The 20,006-nt window shown below is 31.6% G+C and overlaps 1 protein-coding gene across 5 annotated transcripts; it reads right to left on the reverse strand.

Annotated features, from left to right (window-relative positions):
* Positions 1-221: 221 nt before the first annotated feature.
* LOC149419747 (glutamate receptor ionotropic, kainate 2-like) lies at positions 222-18,578 on the reverse strand. Of its 5 annotated transcripts, none has more exons than XM_089637258.1 (17): positions 17,737-18,578; positions 16,834-17,006; positions 15,828-15,995; positions 13,395-13,555; positions 12,836-13,032; positions 10,588-10,856; positions 10,131-10,235; positions 9,614-9,730; positions 9,320-9,394; positions 8,610-8,771; positions 8,010-8,209; positions 7,435-7,636; positions 6,764-6,855; positions 5,509-5,639; positions 3,489-3,604; positions 2,891-3,043; positions 222-489 (listed from the first exon to the last, which is right to left on the reverse strand). In XM_089637258.1, exons 1-17 carry the CDS (start codon positions 17,852-17,854, stop codon positions 274-276), a joined length of 2,655 nt encoding a protein of 884 aa, XP_089493384.1. In that variant the 5' UTR covers positions 17,855-18,578; the 3' UTR covers positions 222-273. The 5 variants fall into 5 exon arrangements, with proteins under 5 accessions (XP_089493384.1, XP_089493383.1, XP_089493382.1 ...); XM_089637257.1 differs by lacking the exon at positions 2,891-3,043 and adding an exon at positions 1,970-2,038 and having other exon boundaries at positions 9,320-9,526; XM_089637256.1 differs by lacking the exon at positions 2,891-3,043 and adding an exon at positions 1,889-2,038 and having other exon boundaries at positions 9,320-9,526.
* Between the last annotated feature and the right edge of the window lie 1,428 nt (positions 18,579-20,006).

Consider the following 20,006-nt stretch of genomic DNA (forward strand, 5'->3'; position numbering starts at 1 on the left):
GACGATGATAATTTTTTGTATGCAATCTGAAAGCGCTGTATTATCTCTTTCTAATACTGTTTAAATCATATATCTCATCGTAATACAAAATTAAATAGCATAACTTCTATGAAACCGTGTTCAGCTGTGAGATGCCAAAAGTGATCTCCCAAAAATACTCTAGGGGTATTTGTTGTCTCCCAAACTTGTCCAAGGAGAATCAAAAGCATTGTAAACATAATACATAATTCATTTATTATTTGAAATGACATCTCTCAGTTGTCAGAACAGGTGTCAAGCCATTTTTGTATTCCCGTTTCCATTCTCAGGAACTTTGAAGCCAAACACTTGGTTCAGTTCTTCTTTGGACTTAGAGGACCCTGAGCCAAGAGACCCAGATCTGGACCGGCTAGTATGTGAACTTGATTTTCTATGTCTCACTGGTTTCGTGTCTCCGCTGCATTTAGCTACGAATCTCCATTCCTCGAGCAGTTCTTGGCGGAATGGTACCTGTTTTACAGAGAAAAAATATGAGTATATTTAGTGGAACAAAAACAATATTAAAATTTTTATGAAGGCGGTAAATTGTTGTGCAAGAATTTATAAAAATATTTCTGAATTATTTGGTTTTTAAAATAATATCTTCTATACGCCTGTCCAAACTGAAAAGCGATGAGTTATTTAACTAAATTTTTATTATTTTAGAAACAAAAAGTAGTTAATTAAAATAGTGTTAAACAGTTTACAAGGTTTAAGAAATTATTACAGGGATGACAATGTCATGTTTCCAAAAATATTTGTTGGGTGATTATGTTCATTTTACCGCGCGGGGTTGGTACATGGTAACGATTAATTTAAACATAAAGACTAACAATTTAACATACAAACATTTTGTAGTGTATATTTATAAACTTATGTGTGTGTATGTAGCTCAACTGTGCTATATATGTGAACATTTTTGTAAGAATTGTCTTATGTATGTGAACATTTATGTCTGAATTGTGTTATGTGTATGAACATTTATGTCTGAATTGTGATATATATGTGAAGATTCATTTCTGAATTGTGTTATGTAGTGGAAAATTAGCGTGAGTCCGCATTGATTAAGTTATGAAAAATGTTTTTCTGTAGGGGGTCGAAAAATATATCATAAGGTATACAAAAATACTAAAGTAACTCAGCTGCGCGAATAGCTAAAATGCACTGAGATGGTCAAACGTAATAAGTCTCAAGTATAAAACACTACTCGATTTTATCCATTTACAAGAGAAAGAAAGAGAGTTTTTATTGTTTAGGTTGGCTGATTATGCGGTAAGTATGAATAATTTCTTTTTTTTTGTATTTCTTTGGCATTCACTATGTAAAAATTTCTAGACATTTTTTGTTTTTCTATTTTAAAACTACATTTTTAAGTGGCAGAAATATGGGGTTTTATTTAGTTCGGTTCTTTGGTGGGAGGGATTTGAGGGAGGGGGAGGGGGTTGAGAGGGAAACGGAGGGAGGAGTCAACATAACGGGGAACATTGTCAATAGAGGTGATTTGCAAGGTGCTATTATTTTATTTACTATATTAATGCTTGAATTAATTTTTTTGTTGATTTCTAATTTTTCTAATGCGCACAAATTAAAATATTTATTAATGTTAGAATGTTTAAACTTAGTTTTATCCCGGTTTAGTTTTATCACGGACGTGTCGAAACCAGTCGCTAATTTTATAAAAAAATTTATACGTAACAAATGTACATTGTGAATAATAAAAACTCATTAAAAACAAAAAATGAATAATTTCATTTAAACCACATCAAATATGAAATACGTTGTACAATTGTTTAAAAGAGATAGAGAGATTGCAATAAACTTACGAAATATTGTGTATGTCAGGTTAAAAATATAGTATTAAGAATATTACCTTGTGGTGATAGGAATTCTTAATGATTCCATAAATCATTTCTCCACATGCCGTGATCGTTGCAACTATACATCCACCTACCAGAAGCACGAATACACCTCCCACATTAGCAATCCCCAAGTCCTCGGGTTTATCATCTGTCCCTTCGTCCTGTGATATGGTTGAAGCAGGATCAAACCACGTCATATAACGGTCCATAAGAAGAAAAGGTGTGGCAGATCATCCAATGATCCAATTTGAAGCGCAGGGGTTTTTTGAAGCGTCAAATGGTGGATCCATGACCAAGTTTTTGGTGGCAAAAAACAGAAGGGTGGTGAATTCAGGAGGGTCATGCAATAAAAATATGCGAAACTGGAAAATGCTCTAAATCAATCGCAGGCTAATCAATTTCAATATAATATATCTCCTTCAGTGCTACGAAATTCCGCACTGTCCGATGCTGTAAAATCTGTATACGAACTGAAAATAATATTTGACCAAAAATTTTTTGCTGTTGTGTTCGATAAACAAATTGTAAATGTTTTATCATTAAGTGATATCTGTATTGAGATTGAATAATTAGAAACCGTGACAACTTAGATTACAGCACCGGAAAAGGAATATTTAAAATGGAATTTCATAAATTGCTTCAATCGGATGGGTAGGTAATAATAATATCTTACAATTTGGAAATAGAGAGGCAAATTCATTTGGAAAAAGTTCAAAAATCTTCACTTAAAAAAAGCAACTGGATTTCTATAAGTTTAGTTACAACATGGGTAAAAATATCTACTGGTGGAGGGGAAAAACTAAAAACAACACAATGAATTATATGGAAAATAGGAAACAAGCAGGGTAACAAAAAACTTAATTTGAACAATCTGTCGATTCTGAGCTGTGACCTTCAGCAAAATCTTTCATAATTTAATAAAAACAACACTCGAAAATTCTAACTCGACTAGGTAATTATTTGTCATAACCTTGTACACAAAAAAGCAAGACTAGTAAAAAAAACTCGATGACCTTTTGTGATCTTGCATAGAACCAAATATCACAAGTCCACTGGATAACTGTGACAATAATAGCTAGAAGAGAACCACCAACTAATACAACGAAAACACCTCCCACGTTCGCAATGGATAAGGCAAGAGCTCCGGATGAGTCGGGTTCGGCACCCTAATATTTATATATTTAAAAAAAATTATCAATGTGGTCAAAACCGGAGGGGTTAGTTAAATTTTGTAATTAGTTGCAAGGGGTAGAAAATTACCGGTACAGGGGGTCACACAATAGGGTGAATAATAATCGATAGTTTACATACGAACGTAGTAGTTATAGATTTGTCGTATTGGAAATTACCAAATGTTTCCAACATAGAAAAAAATATATTAGTAAAATATGAAATAATATTAATAAACATAATACGATAATAAAATAATATGGATTATTTAATTAAAAAATAATATTGTTTTGTCAAAATAAGATTAGATAATATTTAAAAGTATGTATTTTATATAAAATATTTAACTGTCCAATAATAAAAAATTTAATTGACTGTTTTTTATTTAAAGTTAACGTTAATTTTTGTATTAAATTGGAAATAATTGATTGTAATACTAACGGAACAAGCGCCTCCGCCTCTTTTCTCTTTCCACCATTTTATTTTCATAGCCTGTAGCTTTCCTTGCTCCTGCAATTTAAGCACTGCCGTACTTAAGGTATTTCTATATGGAGAATCTAAAAAATAACAAAAATTAATTTGATATCCTAAACGTTTAACCATTATAGAACTATTTTGTCTTTAACATTCCAAGATACAATTTTGATTAATGATTATGAATGTGTTTTGATTTTTTAACATTTTATATCTTATAAATTATTTTTAAAATCACTTTTAACAAACAAAACATTATGGAAAAAAAATTTATAACAAATCACTTTTTTGATCATTATTTCTTTTGTTTTTTTTTTTAAATATTCCTGTCATGCTCTTTTGGTACTGAGAAGTTTTTCGTATTATGAGGAAAATGAGGTTAGCTAGAATTATCTAAGAGCCCCGTGTGAAAAATCAGACTAAGCTTTCTACTAGGCTAACATGAAAGCGGCGAGATGTTTTCTTTCACCGTGAGAGGTTGTGAATCAACCCCGCGAAAGACCGCCGCATGCAATCGTCTCCCTCTAGCTTAAAAAACTCCTTCAAGAATGAGAGCGACAAACCATTGCCAGTAAGTCGCTCATTTTACTTTGACGTGTACCTGAATTTCCCCGGAAAATACACACCCGGTTTTCTAATGCAGCCTGCGTTATGCTTGATAGGAAATCGTTCTGGGAACTCAAACAGTAGGCCAACGGAGAAACGTCAGAGAAGAAAATCATTTCACTCCACCAGGAGTACACGAGTTGAAAGAGTAAACCGCATTCCAGGGTTTTCATAGAAACTTTCTCCTACTAATGTATTCTCACAGTATAAAATTCGTACGAGATCGGGGGGTTGTAGTATTGGTAAAGAGCTTTAATACTCGCACCTTCTTCACTCACATTGCTTGAAATAGAATAGAAGAAGATAAACGATGGATATGATTTAAAGGGCGTGTGTTTTCTAAGGCCTGGCGTTCGTCTCCTTGCAAAACATTTATATTAGTTATTCCAAAAATAACTTAAAAATATTACAAGTGTTTCTAGATTTATAAAAAAAGGAGTTTCCGTCAATTTTTCGCCGCATTGTCTGCTACCCTAAAACATGAATAGATCGTGAACTACGTCATTTAATATTGATTCTTCGCAGTTTGTAGGCGTAGAAGGGCGTAGTCTCCGGCAAGTGAAATGGGCTACAGCGCTACCAGGCTCGCAAGAAACAGCAGGGATGAAGCGTGTTTACGTTTTCCACCAGCTATTTCGCGCTATTTAAGGGAGGGTGAACCGACGGATGTACCACACGGCGGAAGTTACCTTTCTTCGAACGCGAAGGGAAGGTTTCTACCGGGGTAACATGCGATGGAATCGGTTAAATAATATTTTTTAAATTACGTAATATTTATAATAATGTTTCTGAACATTATTTATATATTTATAAATAAATGGGTAAAAAATCACGAATTTGAGACGAATGTTTTATGCTATTTTTATGGTTTACGTGGGAATAAATTTACTTTAAATATTTTGGCGTAGATGCTAGACGTGTACTACCTTCGCATAGAGCTTCTTTTGCCGGTCGAAAAAGTGGCGTAGGGAGTCTTCTTACTCTACATTCTACCCGGGTTGCAGAAATGCAAGGAGGTGTTCCGCCCTAGCAGTCCGTCAACATACCGTGTCAGAAGAGCGTCATCTTGAGGAAAAGAGAACGATATCGGATAATAGGCGTCGCCGCCCGCTCCCCTGGTTAAAGGGGCGGTTAAGCAACATGGCGACGGAACATGCGCAGTGCGCACTCGTGACGACCCCTGTGCTAACAATGGGGGGAAGACTACCAGGAGCAACAGAACTGTATGAAACTGTTTTATAATAGGAAAGTTAACTTTAAAGTATTATACATTATTTCATCATAATCTGTTATTCTGGTGTAACAAATTGGAACAAATTAAAAAAAAACTATATATTACTTCTATTAGTATGTGTGTTTATCGGTAGGTAATAATTCTTACTCTTTCTCATGGCAATTCCATATCCTTTGTCATCTAGTAATCCTCCAACTTGTGTGACTTCGCATTCTCTTTCAATGATATATTCAATGGAAGTTGATTCCATTAAATAGGCGTAATTCTCTTCTTTTACCCTTAAAATAATTTTTTGAAATGATGGCTTGTTAATCAGTAATTAATACAAAAAACTTATTTGAAAAAAAAAATCGACTAAATAATTTACAATTTTATATATCAGCAAGATATCAGAATGATATTAAAATCCCATAATTGAACACCATGCTGCCTATATCTATGAACAACTTATTTATGGTTATAATGCTTATTTATTTATTTTATAAATTTATCATTTAATAAATACATGTGGTATAATTTTCACATGATAAATAATTTCATTCTCATATTATTAGAATATGCTAATGAAATAATAAAAATAAAGTTACAATACACAAAAAAAACATTCATACATTAAATAAAAATACAAGAAATGAAAAAAAAAAAAAAAATAAAGCCATCAGTAAGGTTAACGAAGAGACAACCAATGGTTTAAGATTATGGTTAGAAATGGTTTTAATATGATCCACAAAATTCACCAAGTTAACATTAAACATATCAATTTCACTTGAATATTAATTTCCCATATTGTGAAACCTCTGTATCAGAGAATTAGCAATGTAGTTGTGCTGCCGTGTTGTTGATGGGATATTCAAACACAACAGATTTATTTAAACTAAATAATTTATTTAACAACCTTCCTTCAAATCTATTGACGAATTTCATCTAAAATTGAATAAGATATCTAAAAGTATTATAAAAGTCCATATTTGTTATAATTTAAAAAAAACCTTTCACTCTAAATCTTTCGTTTTTTAAAATTTATTTTCATGTTATCATTTTTATTATTTATGTACCTTAGATTTAATTATTAGAGCTTGGATTACCCCCCAAATACAAGAGCCTTGTATTTTCAGGTAAAAAAGATTTCAATGGAAAACAAATATTCTTAAGATGAAAAAAAAATCGAATTATCAAATTATTTTTCGTTTTTACATCCACCTTCCTGTATAATCACCTCCCGAAGTTAGAGCACTTTACCCTGGACACCCTATATATTAAATGAAAAAAATTGTTAGGATTTTTAGTTTTTATTTGATTGGAACCGCAGAAATTCCATTCCAATGTAGATATTATATATTAGGAGAACGAGGAAGTTGAACTCATGCAAATAATATTACCCTCAATAAAAGGATATCTGTACCTTTCAACGCCTTCATTGTTCGAACTGGTTAAGCATTCAGGATGATCTTGCATGAATTGATACATTTTTTGGTATGTTGGATAGTCAGAATCCTGAAAAAAACATTTTTCTATTTAAAATCTTGTAATATTTTTCAAGTACTGATTACTATTTTATTTTAGTCCATTATTCGACATCTTTATAATGTCGGAAATATAACAAAACCAGTATATTAAAGGTAAATATATGACTGAAAACCGAACACACATAAACTTATGACTATTTAAAATATGAGGGCAATTTCTGGGCAGGGTCATAAATTTTGCGTTACCTCGTAGATATAAAATATTTTATAATGTTAGCTGAAAATTTATGCGACCCCAATATGTTGGCCATTTGATGGCCAACTAGTCCAACCAAACCTAACCAATTAGTCTGAACAATGCATCTGAAAATCAACATGAAGGTGAGGAAATCATGATGTAACACCATTGACCAAGAACACCCATACAATAACCCACAGTCCGCCCGCCTCAGAAAATTAATCCCAAGTGAGGAGGACTGCGAATAAACTACTTTTCTTTATATTCTTAAAATAGTCGTTCATAAAAAAAGGTGTCTAATAATGCAAGATGCCTCTAATTTAAAAAAAGTCTGATGTTATATGCAAAATTAATTATTAAATGTGAAACCTTGAAAAAACTTAAAGTAGAACCATCCCGTTTCGCTCCATACATGATACCATGAGGGTTATTGGCCAAGTCTTCGGCGCTGTCAATCAATGGTGTGATGGACTCGATGGTCAAGAAGGCAGCAAGGTTAGCGGTGTAGGAAGAAACTATGATAAGTGTGAAGAACCACCACACTCCTGCTATCATCCTGGTAGATATTGCTCTGAAAAGCAAATAAATTTTATCTCATTGTTGTTTTTCAATTGAGTTTTTGCCGAGGCGGAATTGCTTTGTAAATAAACTTAATTCAAAAATTCTATAACAATCTATTCAGATATTACAAGAATATTCACTTTGAAAATATATTCATTGCAAGGAAAAAATTTGATTGAGTTAAGACCTCTTACAAACGATATTAAGTAAATAACCCATAAATTTTAACGTCATTAAGAATCTCTGCCCACCAGGAGAATACCACCGGGCTGGTCAGTCGATGTTGTTTTCGATGGATACCCACTCACATAGCGATGTCCAATGTCTGCAAAGATATAATATATTGTTCAGATGCTAAAAGTACAGCTATAATAAGTTTTTACATAGGTGCCAGTTCTGATCCCTGCTGCAGCACACTGCCAACTGTGAACCATAGTGAGTTGGGCATGCTGAACTGGTTCTCAAGATGCTCTGGCTCCTCGATACAGGGATAAGGGTTTTGCCACTCCTTTGGGGCTATCCTGGCCATCACAAATAGGAGCACAGAGACGCCAAGATATGCAGAACCCAAGAAGAGCCACACCTGGAAATTGATGAAGAAATCAGTAATTAATTCCTTTGTCCTGAAAAACTACATTGTACATAAATCGTTGATGAGAAAGGTGGATTTTTCAACGGTGATCTTAGTGGAATATAACAAATCTAATGGAATATAAGAAAATAATAATGATAAATGAGAAACAGAAAATAAAAAAAGATAACGGTCCCAAGTGGGAATCGATCCCAGGATATCTTGTATTACCGGGACAACGTCTTAACACTCTACCATTGAGACCTTATTAATTTGTACGTCGATCTCATATTAAAAATTCAGAATTAACAGTACCATATTGCAACATATTTTAATTAATCTAAGAAAAAATGGTTTTACCACATTATTCTCACAGAAAGTATGCTTTTAATTCAAGGTAGGTTAAATTCACCTCGTTTGAGAATGGAGACATGAAGGAGAAAAGACTCGGCGGTTGCTTTGTGGGTTTCCTGTAAAGGATACTTATTCCAAGGTTCATGAAGGGCATTGTGAAGTCAACCGCACTTTCTCGATCTGATGTTATGGTGAGATCTGTGATGGCCAAGTCTGCATTCTAAAAGCATTGATTCTAAAGTCATTGATAGTTTGATACCAAAGAGACCACAAACTATTATCTTATCAGTTATAATATTTTTTTCGTTATGTCCATAGGGCTTTTACATATTACAAGTATGTATTAATAAATTACAGAAGTGCATTAAAATTAATATACTAATAATAATAAATTTAATAGTTTTTTCTCAGTTATAAAAATGGGATGTGCAACACAATTTATCCACAATGGTACTACAGCAAACAACAGAATATTACTAAAATAAGATATAAACAAATTGGTAAACGTAATATTCGTACGTTCAAGAGATAAAAAGTAAAAGGCAGAGAAAAAAATATAGATACTTGCCTAAAGTAAATACAAAAAAACTACATTAAAGAAAAAAGTAAGCTTTATGGTAAAATTAACATAAAAAAGTATGTTACAAATTACTGCAACATAAACGAATGTTATATTGATTTGTTTAGGTCTTCAACGATCAAGCTTCAACCATGGAGATGAATTTTGCTTATGTTATGAAAAAGTATAAAATTGTTGACGAAACTTACCCAATCTAATAGTTCTTTTACCATTCCGTTCCACTTTTCAGTTTTCCTATCCAGAGAACCATAAACTCCGTCATTCTGTAGAACGAAGGTATAATTGAAACCAAGTAGTTTAGCGACCTCTTGGATTACCTCAATGCCAAAACCTTCAAAGCGATCATTTCCTTCCAGTTTTAAACTAGAGTCTTTCAACATACCGTACGGAGGACTCTGGAAAATTTTTTTTTAAAATGGGTAGGTATTTAATTAAAAGTATTTTTTTGGTAGAACATAATTGTAAGAAGAGTTTCATCTTACCAAAGCCGTGAGAACAATGAACGATCTATTGACCAATGAACCATCTTCAGCAGGTATTTGGAATATTTGATTAGCTCTGGTCAAGTTGAGACCTTCGGTGGAGTTCCAACTTCCTATCTAAAAAAATCCAAATAACAATTAGCTAACATAAACAAATAATTAAAAAAACATTAACACTTCTTAATTAATAATAATACGAACGGTAGTGTTGACAGATACAAAAAAAAATATAAATTCGACTCAAAAGCGGCCCTTGAGGTACTCCACAGATGAATATATTGACTTAAGTAATTGAAATTTGTTTGATAACTTGCCCATAAAACACACGTATGTGGTATATACACTAAATGGTTAATTGTACTACATTAATAGTGAAAGAGTCTTCATTGGTATTTAAAGACTTCTCCATGAGACAGCAGTGCATCAAGCTGCGAGTTAAATGTGGTGATTAAATTAGTGTAAATATTTACTTGTTAGAATAACAACTTAATGATTATTAGGTACCTAATGTGTTTACCTTTTGGATGCCAACTCCCGAAAGCTCTATAATGTCTAGAAGAAAGTCTGTTCTGAAACCGGCATGGTCAAACTTTATACCTCGAGTCAGTCCCTTTATGTAATTCTGCAAAAATATTTTGGAATATAAATATTTAATACCAATCTAATATCATGGTCAGATAGTATGGTATTCAAGGCCTGACAAAAAATGGTTATTCATTCAGAAATCTTTTGAAAAGAGAAATAAATGTAATTATTGCAGAAAATCGTAAGATCAATCTACTAGTGAAACAATGAAAATAATTTTTAAAAATATTATAAATAATGACATGATATTTAATTTTACATTTTAATAAATTTTGCAAGCAATGCTAATTCGTTGTGCATGATGAGTAGAACACGAAACTCTAAGTTGTCCTTATTGAGATGAAGAAATGCGAGTCCTAGATAATTTTGACAGGATTTTAAGTACGAACCGTCTTCATATAGTTGATCATAGTAAACCCATGCTCCCAGCTATCATCTTGTTCGCAGTCAAAAGTCTGATCATGGAACTTGGTAGTATTGATTTCTTTTAATCCTTCTACGAAAACCAGAACTGCATCAAACATCAGGGCTATCTCAGTTCTAAGCTTCTCTGGAACTAGAGGCTCTGCTTGTGATTCACCTTCTTCTGCAGCTTTGGAGTTCCATAACTCTACTAGTTCTATGACATTTTGGTCTTCCGGGTCAATCAGTCTTATCCCTGAAAAATCGAAGCAAAAATTTGTTTAAAAAATGTATGGTTTCTAATCAAAATTCATAAACAGAAGATTCTATTTTTCAACCATCAATCTATAAAGTGGTACCATTTCAAACAAGTTAAATATTAAATTTTATAAAAATATTCTTCCTGATTTTCATCAGCGTTTTTTTCTTTTCAGGGTATCATTACTTACAAAAAGACATTTTTGCAGCTTTCATTGTTCAGAAAGAAATTGGATTGTTATAACAATACTAAGTCAGTTGCCATTACTCAACGAAGAAGTAAAGCAGACCAGTGATCAGAGATCAAAGTAGTCATAAAATTATACTGAAGTTTGAGCCTTTGAAAATTAAACGGTAGGAAGACAAACAATAATTTATCGTCATCAGAATAACATTTTTCAGTGAACAGGTGTTTTGATTGTTGATGAGTTCTTTCAGGAATTAAAATCCCTTTCAGAAATGGAGAAAACAATTTTATAAATAATAGAGATTTGTCAAATGACAGGTAAACAAAGAAAAGTTTAAAGAAGCCAATTTTATTTGTATAGGTACGCTCAAAGGGGCTTTACGTCTTAAATTAATCTGTAAACACAGATGTAAATAAACTCCTCATGTGATCGGTAAGAATGATTTAGTTACAAAGTTTTTAAAATCCGGTTAAAAACGGGATTGCAGATTGCAGGCCATTACCTGTTAAATTTTTAGTACATTCCCGATATATTTATTTATTTCTATACATACATTACAGTGTCTACCAAATTATTTACATTTGTATATTGCAATGCTTGTTCATACACCTGTATTTGTCTTGATAATATACAATGACAAAATGCAAAAATATTTGAACATGCACACATGTTCCGACATCGCGATAACACATTGGTGTTTTACTGAAAGTTTATCAGGAAACCTATCAATTCACTTGTTAAAGCCCTGAAATCTCTTTTTAAACCGGATTACAAATAATTAAAAGAGATTCTAGTAGAAGTTTTCTCTGTGTAGTATGAATATTTCGTTGTGTTGTTTGTTTAATTAGGTTACACGATTGAAGAGATTTGATATTCTATGAAATTACATGATTAAGTAGCACTTTTTCTTCTTTAGCCAACGTTTTGGTCAACGTTACAGTATTCATAATTCGGGCTGATGCGTTGATTGCGGTAAAGTGTGTGTTTTTTGACTGAACGTAGCAAAGTTAGATTTTAACTCGGCCTACTTGACCATATGGCATTTTTGTCTGTAGATTTGTTTGATATGTTCCGGTTCCGGTTCAAGATGGTGGCCGTTTTAACCTGTTGTGTGCAAAGTAGCCGACAGCCACGATAAAAAAAAAAAATCATTTGGTTGCATATAATTTGCTGAGAAAATTTTGATTTTGATTCAAAGAAAGAGAAAATTAGAAACATGCATATATAGATCAACTAGTTATATGTGTCAATTGGTATCAAAACTGGTCAACTCCACTTTAGGTGAATTTTCAGGAAACACCAAAACAAGTGCTGGATTTGACTATTTTTCATACAACAGCAGCTTTTTAAACCGGTTTCTCTTACAAAATATGCGGATATGACTGCTTTTGAAAATTAAGAACTGTTATTTTGTTAATAATGAACACAGTTCAATACTTAGTTTATTTTTTTTAATTTTGGATCTGACCAGTTTTGATACCAAACAACTCATATATATGTAGAAGTGATTCCGTGTTGAATCATCTGCATTTACTGCAATTTAAGTATAAGTGGGTAGATATCCAAAAGATTCAGTTTTATATATATTATATATATAGTTCTATAATTTTATATAAGAGCATAATATGTATAAAATTGGTAAAATTGAACAGAATTTTGAATACAATCTTTCTCATCGGTGTATGAAAGGCAATACAGTTGTACCTACACCAGGGCTTTTAATCAACGTTAGAAGGACGATGTATTAGAAGTACCTACGACAAAAGCAGTTACATTTGAAACAAATTACCTGTGATATTAGCTCCTCCATGTTGAAACGGCTCCATGTCCAAGGTGTGCATATCTGGGGTAGTGATGATATAACTGTGCTGGTCAGACATGATGCCGATCTGCTGGGCTTGCAGCAGGATATCGTGGAGCTTTTCTATGGAACAGTCGAGCACGAAGTTTGTGTCGCCGGACTTTTTCACGTGGTGGAGAATCGGCCTTAAAATTATGATTTATTTTCATTGCTGAACCATTGCATAGTGAAAAACTCGGAAATTTTGATTATTTACGCAATTTAAAGATATTCTGTCATCATTTTGGAACTTTTCAACACTGTTACAGATTTTACGGAACAACTGTTAATGTGAGGGTTTGATCTTATAAAGCTTTTCATAGGGTAAATTTGAAGGTAACGAAATAGTTTAATCAAAGGTTTAATCAAAAACTTAAAAAATAAATCATTGTTATTCAATAAGAATATAATTTGTTATCTCACATATTTCAATCAAATGGACTTAAGTTAACTCACAATGTACAAAAATTTATTCGAAAGTCAAATAGAAATGTTCTAAAAATCTAACCTGTAATTTCCAGTTCCATAATCTAATTGCTTGAAGGTAATAACATGGCCCTTATGATCATACAGCTTAAAAAGCTCACTAAGCCTTGGAAAACTGTCACTATTCTCGTACATTATTGTAAACTGTTTCCAATTCCAAGCTTTCACTAAGTCAACAAACACCTGGAAATAATAACAATTCTGAGATAAATAAATATAGTAAGTAGGTATAACCGTGCACTAACACAAATGAGTAGTTTTATAATTGGTCAATAAGATGACAAAATATGTTGGTTGCAGTTTTGTTTGCTGCAATTGAGCTTTGATTTGTAGAATGAAATAATGAAATAATATATGTTATTCTGCATACAAACTCGAGGAAGAAAGTGAGTACGTACTATTATCGTTTAGGAGTGTGGTTATGATCAAAAGTTGTTTATTTTCGAATAAAAACAAATCATAATTGTTATTTTCATCAAAGACGACGTTTTTTGACTTTTAGAGACCAGTTAAGTGCAAGTCATATGACATGTGATAATTTTTAACCGTCGATATAAATAGACATATACATAATATTATACAGTTGTAGGTTTAGTTTTAGTTTAGTGCGTAATGAGTAAAATGTTTGAATTCACATAGAATCCGAATACATTTTCGATAGGTCCATTAGATGCCGTGATTATTTTTTTCTCAAACCATCTAACTAATTCCTCAGACTACAAAGAAGAAACAACAGAAGATTACAGCAGCAACCTTCAAAGAAAACATTGACCGTTCGTTAGAGTAAACTTTATTTTCAAAAACATTATTAACTTATTCTGAGGTTTGCAAACCGCTATTTTGAGATCAATCAAATGTTCAGCTTAGTATTATACACTAATTTAATCTGACTATCTCCTGCAGAAAAAAAGATTTCACATGCAATCTTAATCTCATAACACAGCAATTAATTTATTTTTCTACTAAAGTACGTATGTGCAATAGAAAAAATTGTCGGGATCTTAAAATAAAATAACTAGGTGTGTATTCAAGTGTACTATTTATTTAAGTACCAAAATAGTTTTCAATTTTTGTGATACGTTCAGATTTTTATTTATTTAAACAAATGAGTTTTTTTCTTATATAATATTATTAGGTAATGTAAGCCTCATTGGGTGGTTACCCGTGCTAAGGCCCCCATTTTACAATTTTATGTGACAAATTATGTATGTAAATAAAATGAACCGTGTTGAAATTATCTTAAATTAAACGTTTTTAAATAAAGTTTTAAGAAATAAAGTAAAATAAATAAAATAAAATAAAGTAAAGTAATAAATTCGTATAAAAAATTAATATAATTTTAGATGCGACCGTATCTTTTTCTGATTTTTCTGTTTCAAATTTTTGTTTAAGAATCGCCAATATTGCCTTCAAATAATTAAGTATTACAGTTGAGGTTTTACTTATCAAGTTATTCTTAAAATAAAAAGAATATATCCTAGACTTGTAGAAAAAATCAATAGATGTCGCATATTAAAATAAAAATACGAAATCTAGATTGCATTTAGTTCGAGTTGAATCTTGCAATCATATATAAAGGTAGCAGAGGCTACAAAAATGTGAGTTGAAAAAATGAAGACAATGTTGGTAGATCTTATTCGAAGTATGATTAGTTATATGACCAAAGGAGAAAGTGTCCGATAAGCTCAGTTGGTAGAGCGGTGCCCCGGCAAGGCAATGGTCCTGGGTTCATGTTAAGAATCACTAATATTGTCTTCAATAATTTAATAAATTAAAACTAACTAAGGCAGTTATAAAAACTAAGCAATATGTATGTAATTAATGGTCCAGTTATGTAAAATATGTGTATGTTGTAGGAATAATTTTTATTCTTGTATGAAAACTTTTTTTTAGTATGGCATTTTTTGTTCTTTAATCCATATCTTAATTTTGTTTGTGAAATGTTTTCGTCCTTTTTTGAGACGAAATATTCCATTCATTTGGATGTTATAACAAAGCGTAAATACTCCGATCTTCTGACAGAATATGCCTGAGGCCTGAACAGTTAAGACTTTTTCAATAGGACTGAGCGCCGCCTAACTACAGCAGTCACATTCAAAATCTGGCCGTTGGTTTATTAGGAATGGTCCTGTTTTGTAGCCACTCAAAAACTCCGACTTAATTACAATCGAATTTTTGTTGTGGCATTGTTTACTAGTAAAAAAATTCGGGACTCCAGGAATCTGCAACTTAAGTTTCAACTTAGTTTTAACTTAGGTTTCTCCTGATGTAATTTAGTATCTACGTTGAAAAGAGGTCAAATAAATTAATATCAAATCATTAATATGTAAATTGTACACACTTAGTTATTTCATTTCCAAATCACGGAGATCTTTTTCGATGACCTTGTATTATATCAATACTTGCAGAAGACCGCCCAATTAACCACGAGATGTTTTAATATTTTTTGGTGTACCTTTGATAGGGCTGCTGGATGAGGGTACAGATTAATGAGGCAGTTTCCTCTACCTTGGTCGGGGTCCATTCTGGTTTCTACGTGGGGTACTTCTTTAGAGTCACAGACAGATTGTACGTGTCTTGATGTGGTACCGGATGTGGGACCAAATACTCCAATGACTCCATCCTGAAAAATATTTTTAAAAAATCGAAATTATATCTATTACATGTTATAACACTGCCTGATCTGATCTGCATTCACAAGTGATTAATATTCTACTCCACGCTAAAAAATAATAATTCCTCAAAGTTTATTTCAACTATCTACAGCCACATAATTATGTATTAACCTTCCTGACGCCACAGTGATGTATTTTACTTCGAAAATTGACAAAAAACTTTCAAATGATTTTTTTTCGTAATAAAAGGTATTTTACAGGCGTGATTTTATATTTTTACTTTTCAAATGTCAAATTCAGTATGAGAATATTTTTTTTTTAATTTGAAAAAAATATACTGTAAATATCCTACTATTGCCAAAACAGACCACTAACTACATGCAAGTGTTCCAGCCATATTTTCAAAAAGATTAGAAAAGTGTGATTTTACAATTTGCTCTTAGAACATTTCTTTTCAAAAGTAATTTTTAATGACTTGCTAATTTTTAAGCAACTCTTGTCCACTTTCTGGGCATTGAGTAATTTGTTGAAGCCTATGTTCCAAAAACGTTCACTTTTCAGCTTTTCAAACCTTTAAAATTCTTTGTAAATTCTTAAATGGACTTTCAAGAAAATATTACCATCTCCGGAATATCTAACAAAAATAGTGGGTCGAATTATTAAATGTGTGAAATAAGCTTTCAGAATATATATTTTTTTGGTTTTTAATAAAGTAAATGTTTCCGACCGTTGGAAAAAGGAATATTAATCTCGGCAGGTGGGTAATGTAACAAAAATATTGTTTTCTTCGTAGAAAACATTGGGCTGACAATATTTAAGAAAAAAGTTGTTATATTATTTTCGTACCTTTAGCATATTGCAGAGGGCAGTTGAAACTGCAAAACTGTCGTGTTGAGGAACCTTTTCTGTTTTGGCGACGAGGATGTGCTTCGGAAGCATCTCCCTCTCAGCGTTGATGGCTTCCACGACGTATTTGAATGCCTTCTCTTGTGATTCATCTTCGGAGTCAAAAAGCCCTCCTAAAATTATATTTTCGTCATATTAAAGCTAACAAACTAAATAACCTGATGATTTAAAAAATACGTATTTTAATATTTATTTACGGGACATAGGTTTATTTATTAATGTGTGTACTCAGATGATAAGAAAAACAATTTTAGAAATATCACTTTATTTTTTATCATTGAATTCAAATTTTTACGAAAATTATATAATCGTGTAATAAATAACGAATCGTAGCAAAAACAACATTTTTAAGATGAGTTAAAAAAATTGTGATTAATTTGTTTGTTTTCAAACATTGAAAGATTTGAATACTCTCTAGCATACAAAAAAAAAACGTCAAAAGTTTCAAAAAAATTTTTGTAACGTGCAATTCGGCAAATCATGAAATAAAGTTATCAATTAATTAAAATACACTTCAAGTATAATTTATTAAGAGTTTTTGTGCAACAATAAGCAGCTATATACTTAAATCTACTAGCTTATATTGATAGTTCATTCACAATATGCGTTAAGGGAACCACGAAAAAGTGCCCTAAAAAGTATAATATCTGTTTATGCCAGCATTTAAAAAAAGACTGTAGTTAAAGACGATGATTGCAGGTAATATTAAGTTGATTTCATATAAGATAATGCGAAAAGTACATTGTTAACTTTTAGAAACAAAAAAATTTAAATCACCATATTTTCATCACTAGCATTTTTACCACATTTATTAAAATTAGTTTTGAATTGGTGTGTACTTACCTATGTTTATGTGTCTCGCTGCTGATGCTTCATTGAAGAAAACCACTAACACTAGAAGGAAAACTGCTTCAATGACCATTCTTCCATCCATTTTACACGTGGTATTCATAAAATACATTGTTTAGGACACTTACTCGAACATTTTTTTAGCTTTATTACTCTGTTAGCAGCACCGCTTCTTTAATAATCTTCAATACAGAATCAAAAATATTAGCTATTTTAAATCACACCGTTATTTAACTATTTACATACGATTAAATATATATTATTATTATAAAATTTTACTGAACAACATAGTGAGAACAGAAAATTTTATCGAAACATGTGAGTTTTCTGTTCACACGTAATTCAAAATTTAAAATCACAGACGAAGATTTGACGAGGTTGGAATGATCCGCAATTCCGTGTAGATTAGTTAAACTCTTTTATTTGGAAGAACGTAAAATCACTTTCAATACACTACAAATAAAAATAATGTAATTTTTCTTTTTACATTAGGAGTTCGTCTTAAGTTTTTGAAACTGTGTCAACTTCTCACAAAATCATCACCACACTGATTTCTCAATTAAGACATGTCTGTACGACCAAAATTGTTGAAATACCTTACACCCACACCAAGAATACCGCCAAAAAAAATAATAATTGGAAGTATGAATCAACTCAACTGCACAAAGTTTGTTTTATCGGTGATTTTGAAAATTGGCACTGTTCGGAACTTCAACACGATCCACACGTTCAAGAGCACAGTTGTTTGATGTTTTGAAACAAAGTATCGGTAGAGTTGTTTGGGAAATATCGAAGTATTGTTTGTTATTATTTCTGCAAAGGAGCGTTTGTATGCAAAGTCGATCGTTAACTGAACTGAGTATTTACAAACTTAGCTTTCATTCGGAGGGCTTTCCGCCCGGTCGCGAAGCTAATTGATAATTTTAGCCAGCGGGCACTTAGAAGAAAAAATCATTCATTTTTTTATTAAAGCACATTTTTGCGATGGTGTGATTACTACCTTTTTGAATTTGCTACCGTTTTTAAAGCACACATGTCACATATTGCCACAGTCGCTTTAAAATTTTCATGGGTTTAAAATAAGGCAAACTGTTGAACTTATTGGTTCGTGTCTTCTAAAAAAAGATAAAAATTAGTATTTAGATAATATATATTTAAAAAAAAAATAATTGGTAATTTGGGCTTCACTATATATTCCATTATTTGTATAAAATACTTTATATCGAAGTCAATTTTTTCTAAATATTTTACTAATTTCAGGTAAAATCACAATTTTACTGCTTGAAATGAAAAAAATAGATAACATTTTTAAAGTATTTAATTAACTTGATAGATTGTTTTTCTTTCGTAAAGTTGTGTAGTTATTTTTTAAGAGAAGTCTCTGTATTTTCGAAACTTCAGGTTTCTGGCATATTTACATTTTAATTAAAGATGCTGTCAAATAGCCAGAGAATTTAAGTGCATTTCCGCTTCTCAATAAAATTCAAATAAATGAGGTATTTCTGAAGGTTTCCAAAACTGATTACTGTTTTTGAAAGGTGATGAAATTGCCAACAAATTTTATTATTACAAATAAACACTAATTTTTTTAAATATTCAAACTTTCAAATCAAAGCTGTAAAAATGGCTTACCTTTCGTTTTTTTTAACTAAATTTACTGATAACAAAAAAAATAAAAAAATTCATCCGACAAATGTATTATAGACATTACTGGGACATAATTTTTTTGTCAATTCATAAAAAAATAATTTATAAAATATTCATAATAAATAATTTTTCTCAAATTGCGGCCGGAACCTTTGGTCTTAATTATTCTGTGATTATCTTTTATGTTTAAATGTAAAGTTTTATATGTTTTTTCATTCGCACAGCACAACCACTTGTATCTTTTCTATGAAAGCATATTATGAGCTTTTCCTAAAATTGAATAAATTGACTCAATGGATAGTGGCTGTTTGTACAAAAAATAAATTAGGATAAAGAGTTAATATTCTTTTTGCCTTGGGTGTTAAATTTAATAGTGGTTTTTATGTGGAAATGAAAATGCTTTTCCAACGGCTGTGCGCGTGTCAAACGTAAAATGAGAACGACGGGATGTGCAGACCTCAAGAATTTGGTAACAGGGTGATATGTACGAAGAGCTTGTTCTTTCAAATTACTACACTTTAAACTAACTCGTCTCCTTTCAACTTTCAACAACTTTCTTTTTTTTAAATAAATTATCATCTTAATGTAATTTCTCCACTTCAAAATAACATCTACCC

Source organism: Hesperophylax consimilis, chromosome 11 (genome assembly GCF_061612785.1).
Source record: "Hesperophylax consimilis isolate HC1 chromosome 11, BYU_Hcon_1.0, whole genome shotgun sequence".
Lineage (NCBI taxonomy): Eukaryota > Metazoa > Arthropoda > Insecta > Trichoptera > Limnephilidae > Hesperophylax > Hesperophylax consimilis.

What these genes read in the sequence shown, in the direction of transcription:
- LOC149419747 (XM_089637254.1), bottom strand. Translation starts at nt 17,854, where the DNA reads ATGTATTTTATGAATACCACGTGTAAAATGGATGGAAGAATGGTCATT. An exon ending in TAAAAGAACTATTAGATTGG is followed by an intron (nt 8,772 to 9,319) that starts GTAAGTTTCGTC and finishes CAATGCTTTTAG; the next exon opens with AATGCAGACTTGGCCATCAC. An exon ending in GAGGCGGAGGCGCTTGTTCC is followed by an intron (nt 3,044 to 3,488) that starts GTTAGTATTACA and finishes TATAAATATTAG; the next exon opens with GGTGCCGAACCCGACTCATC.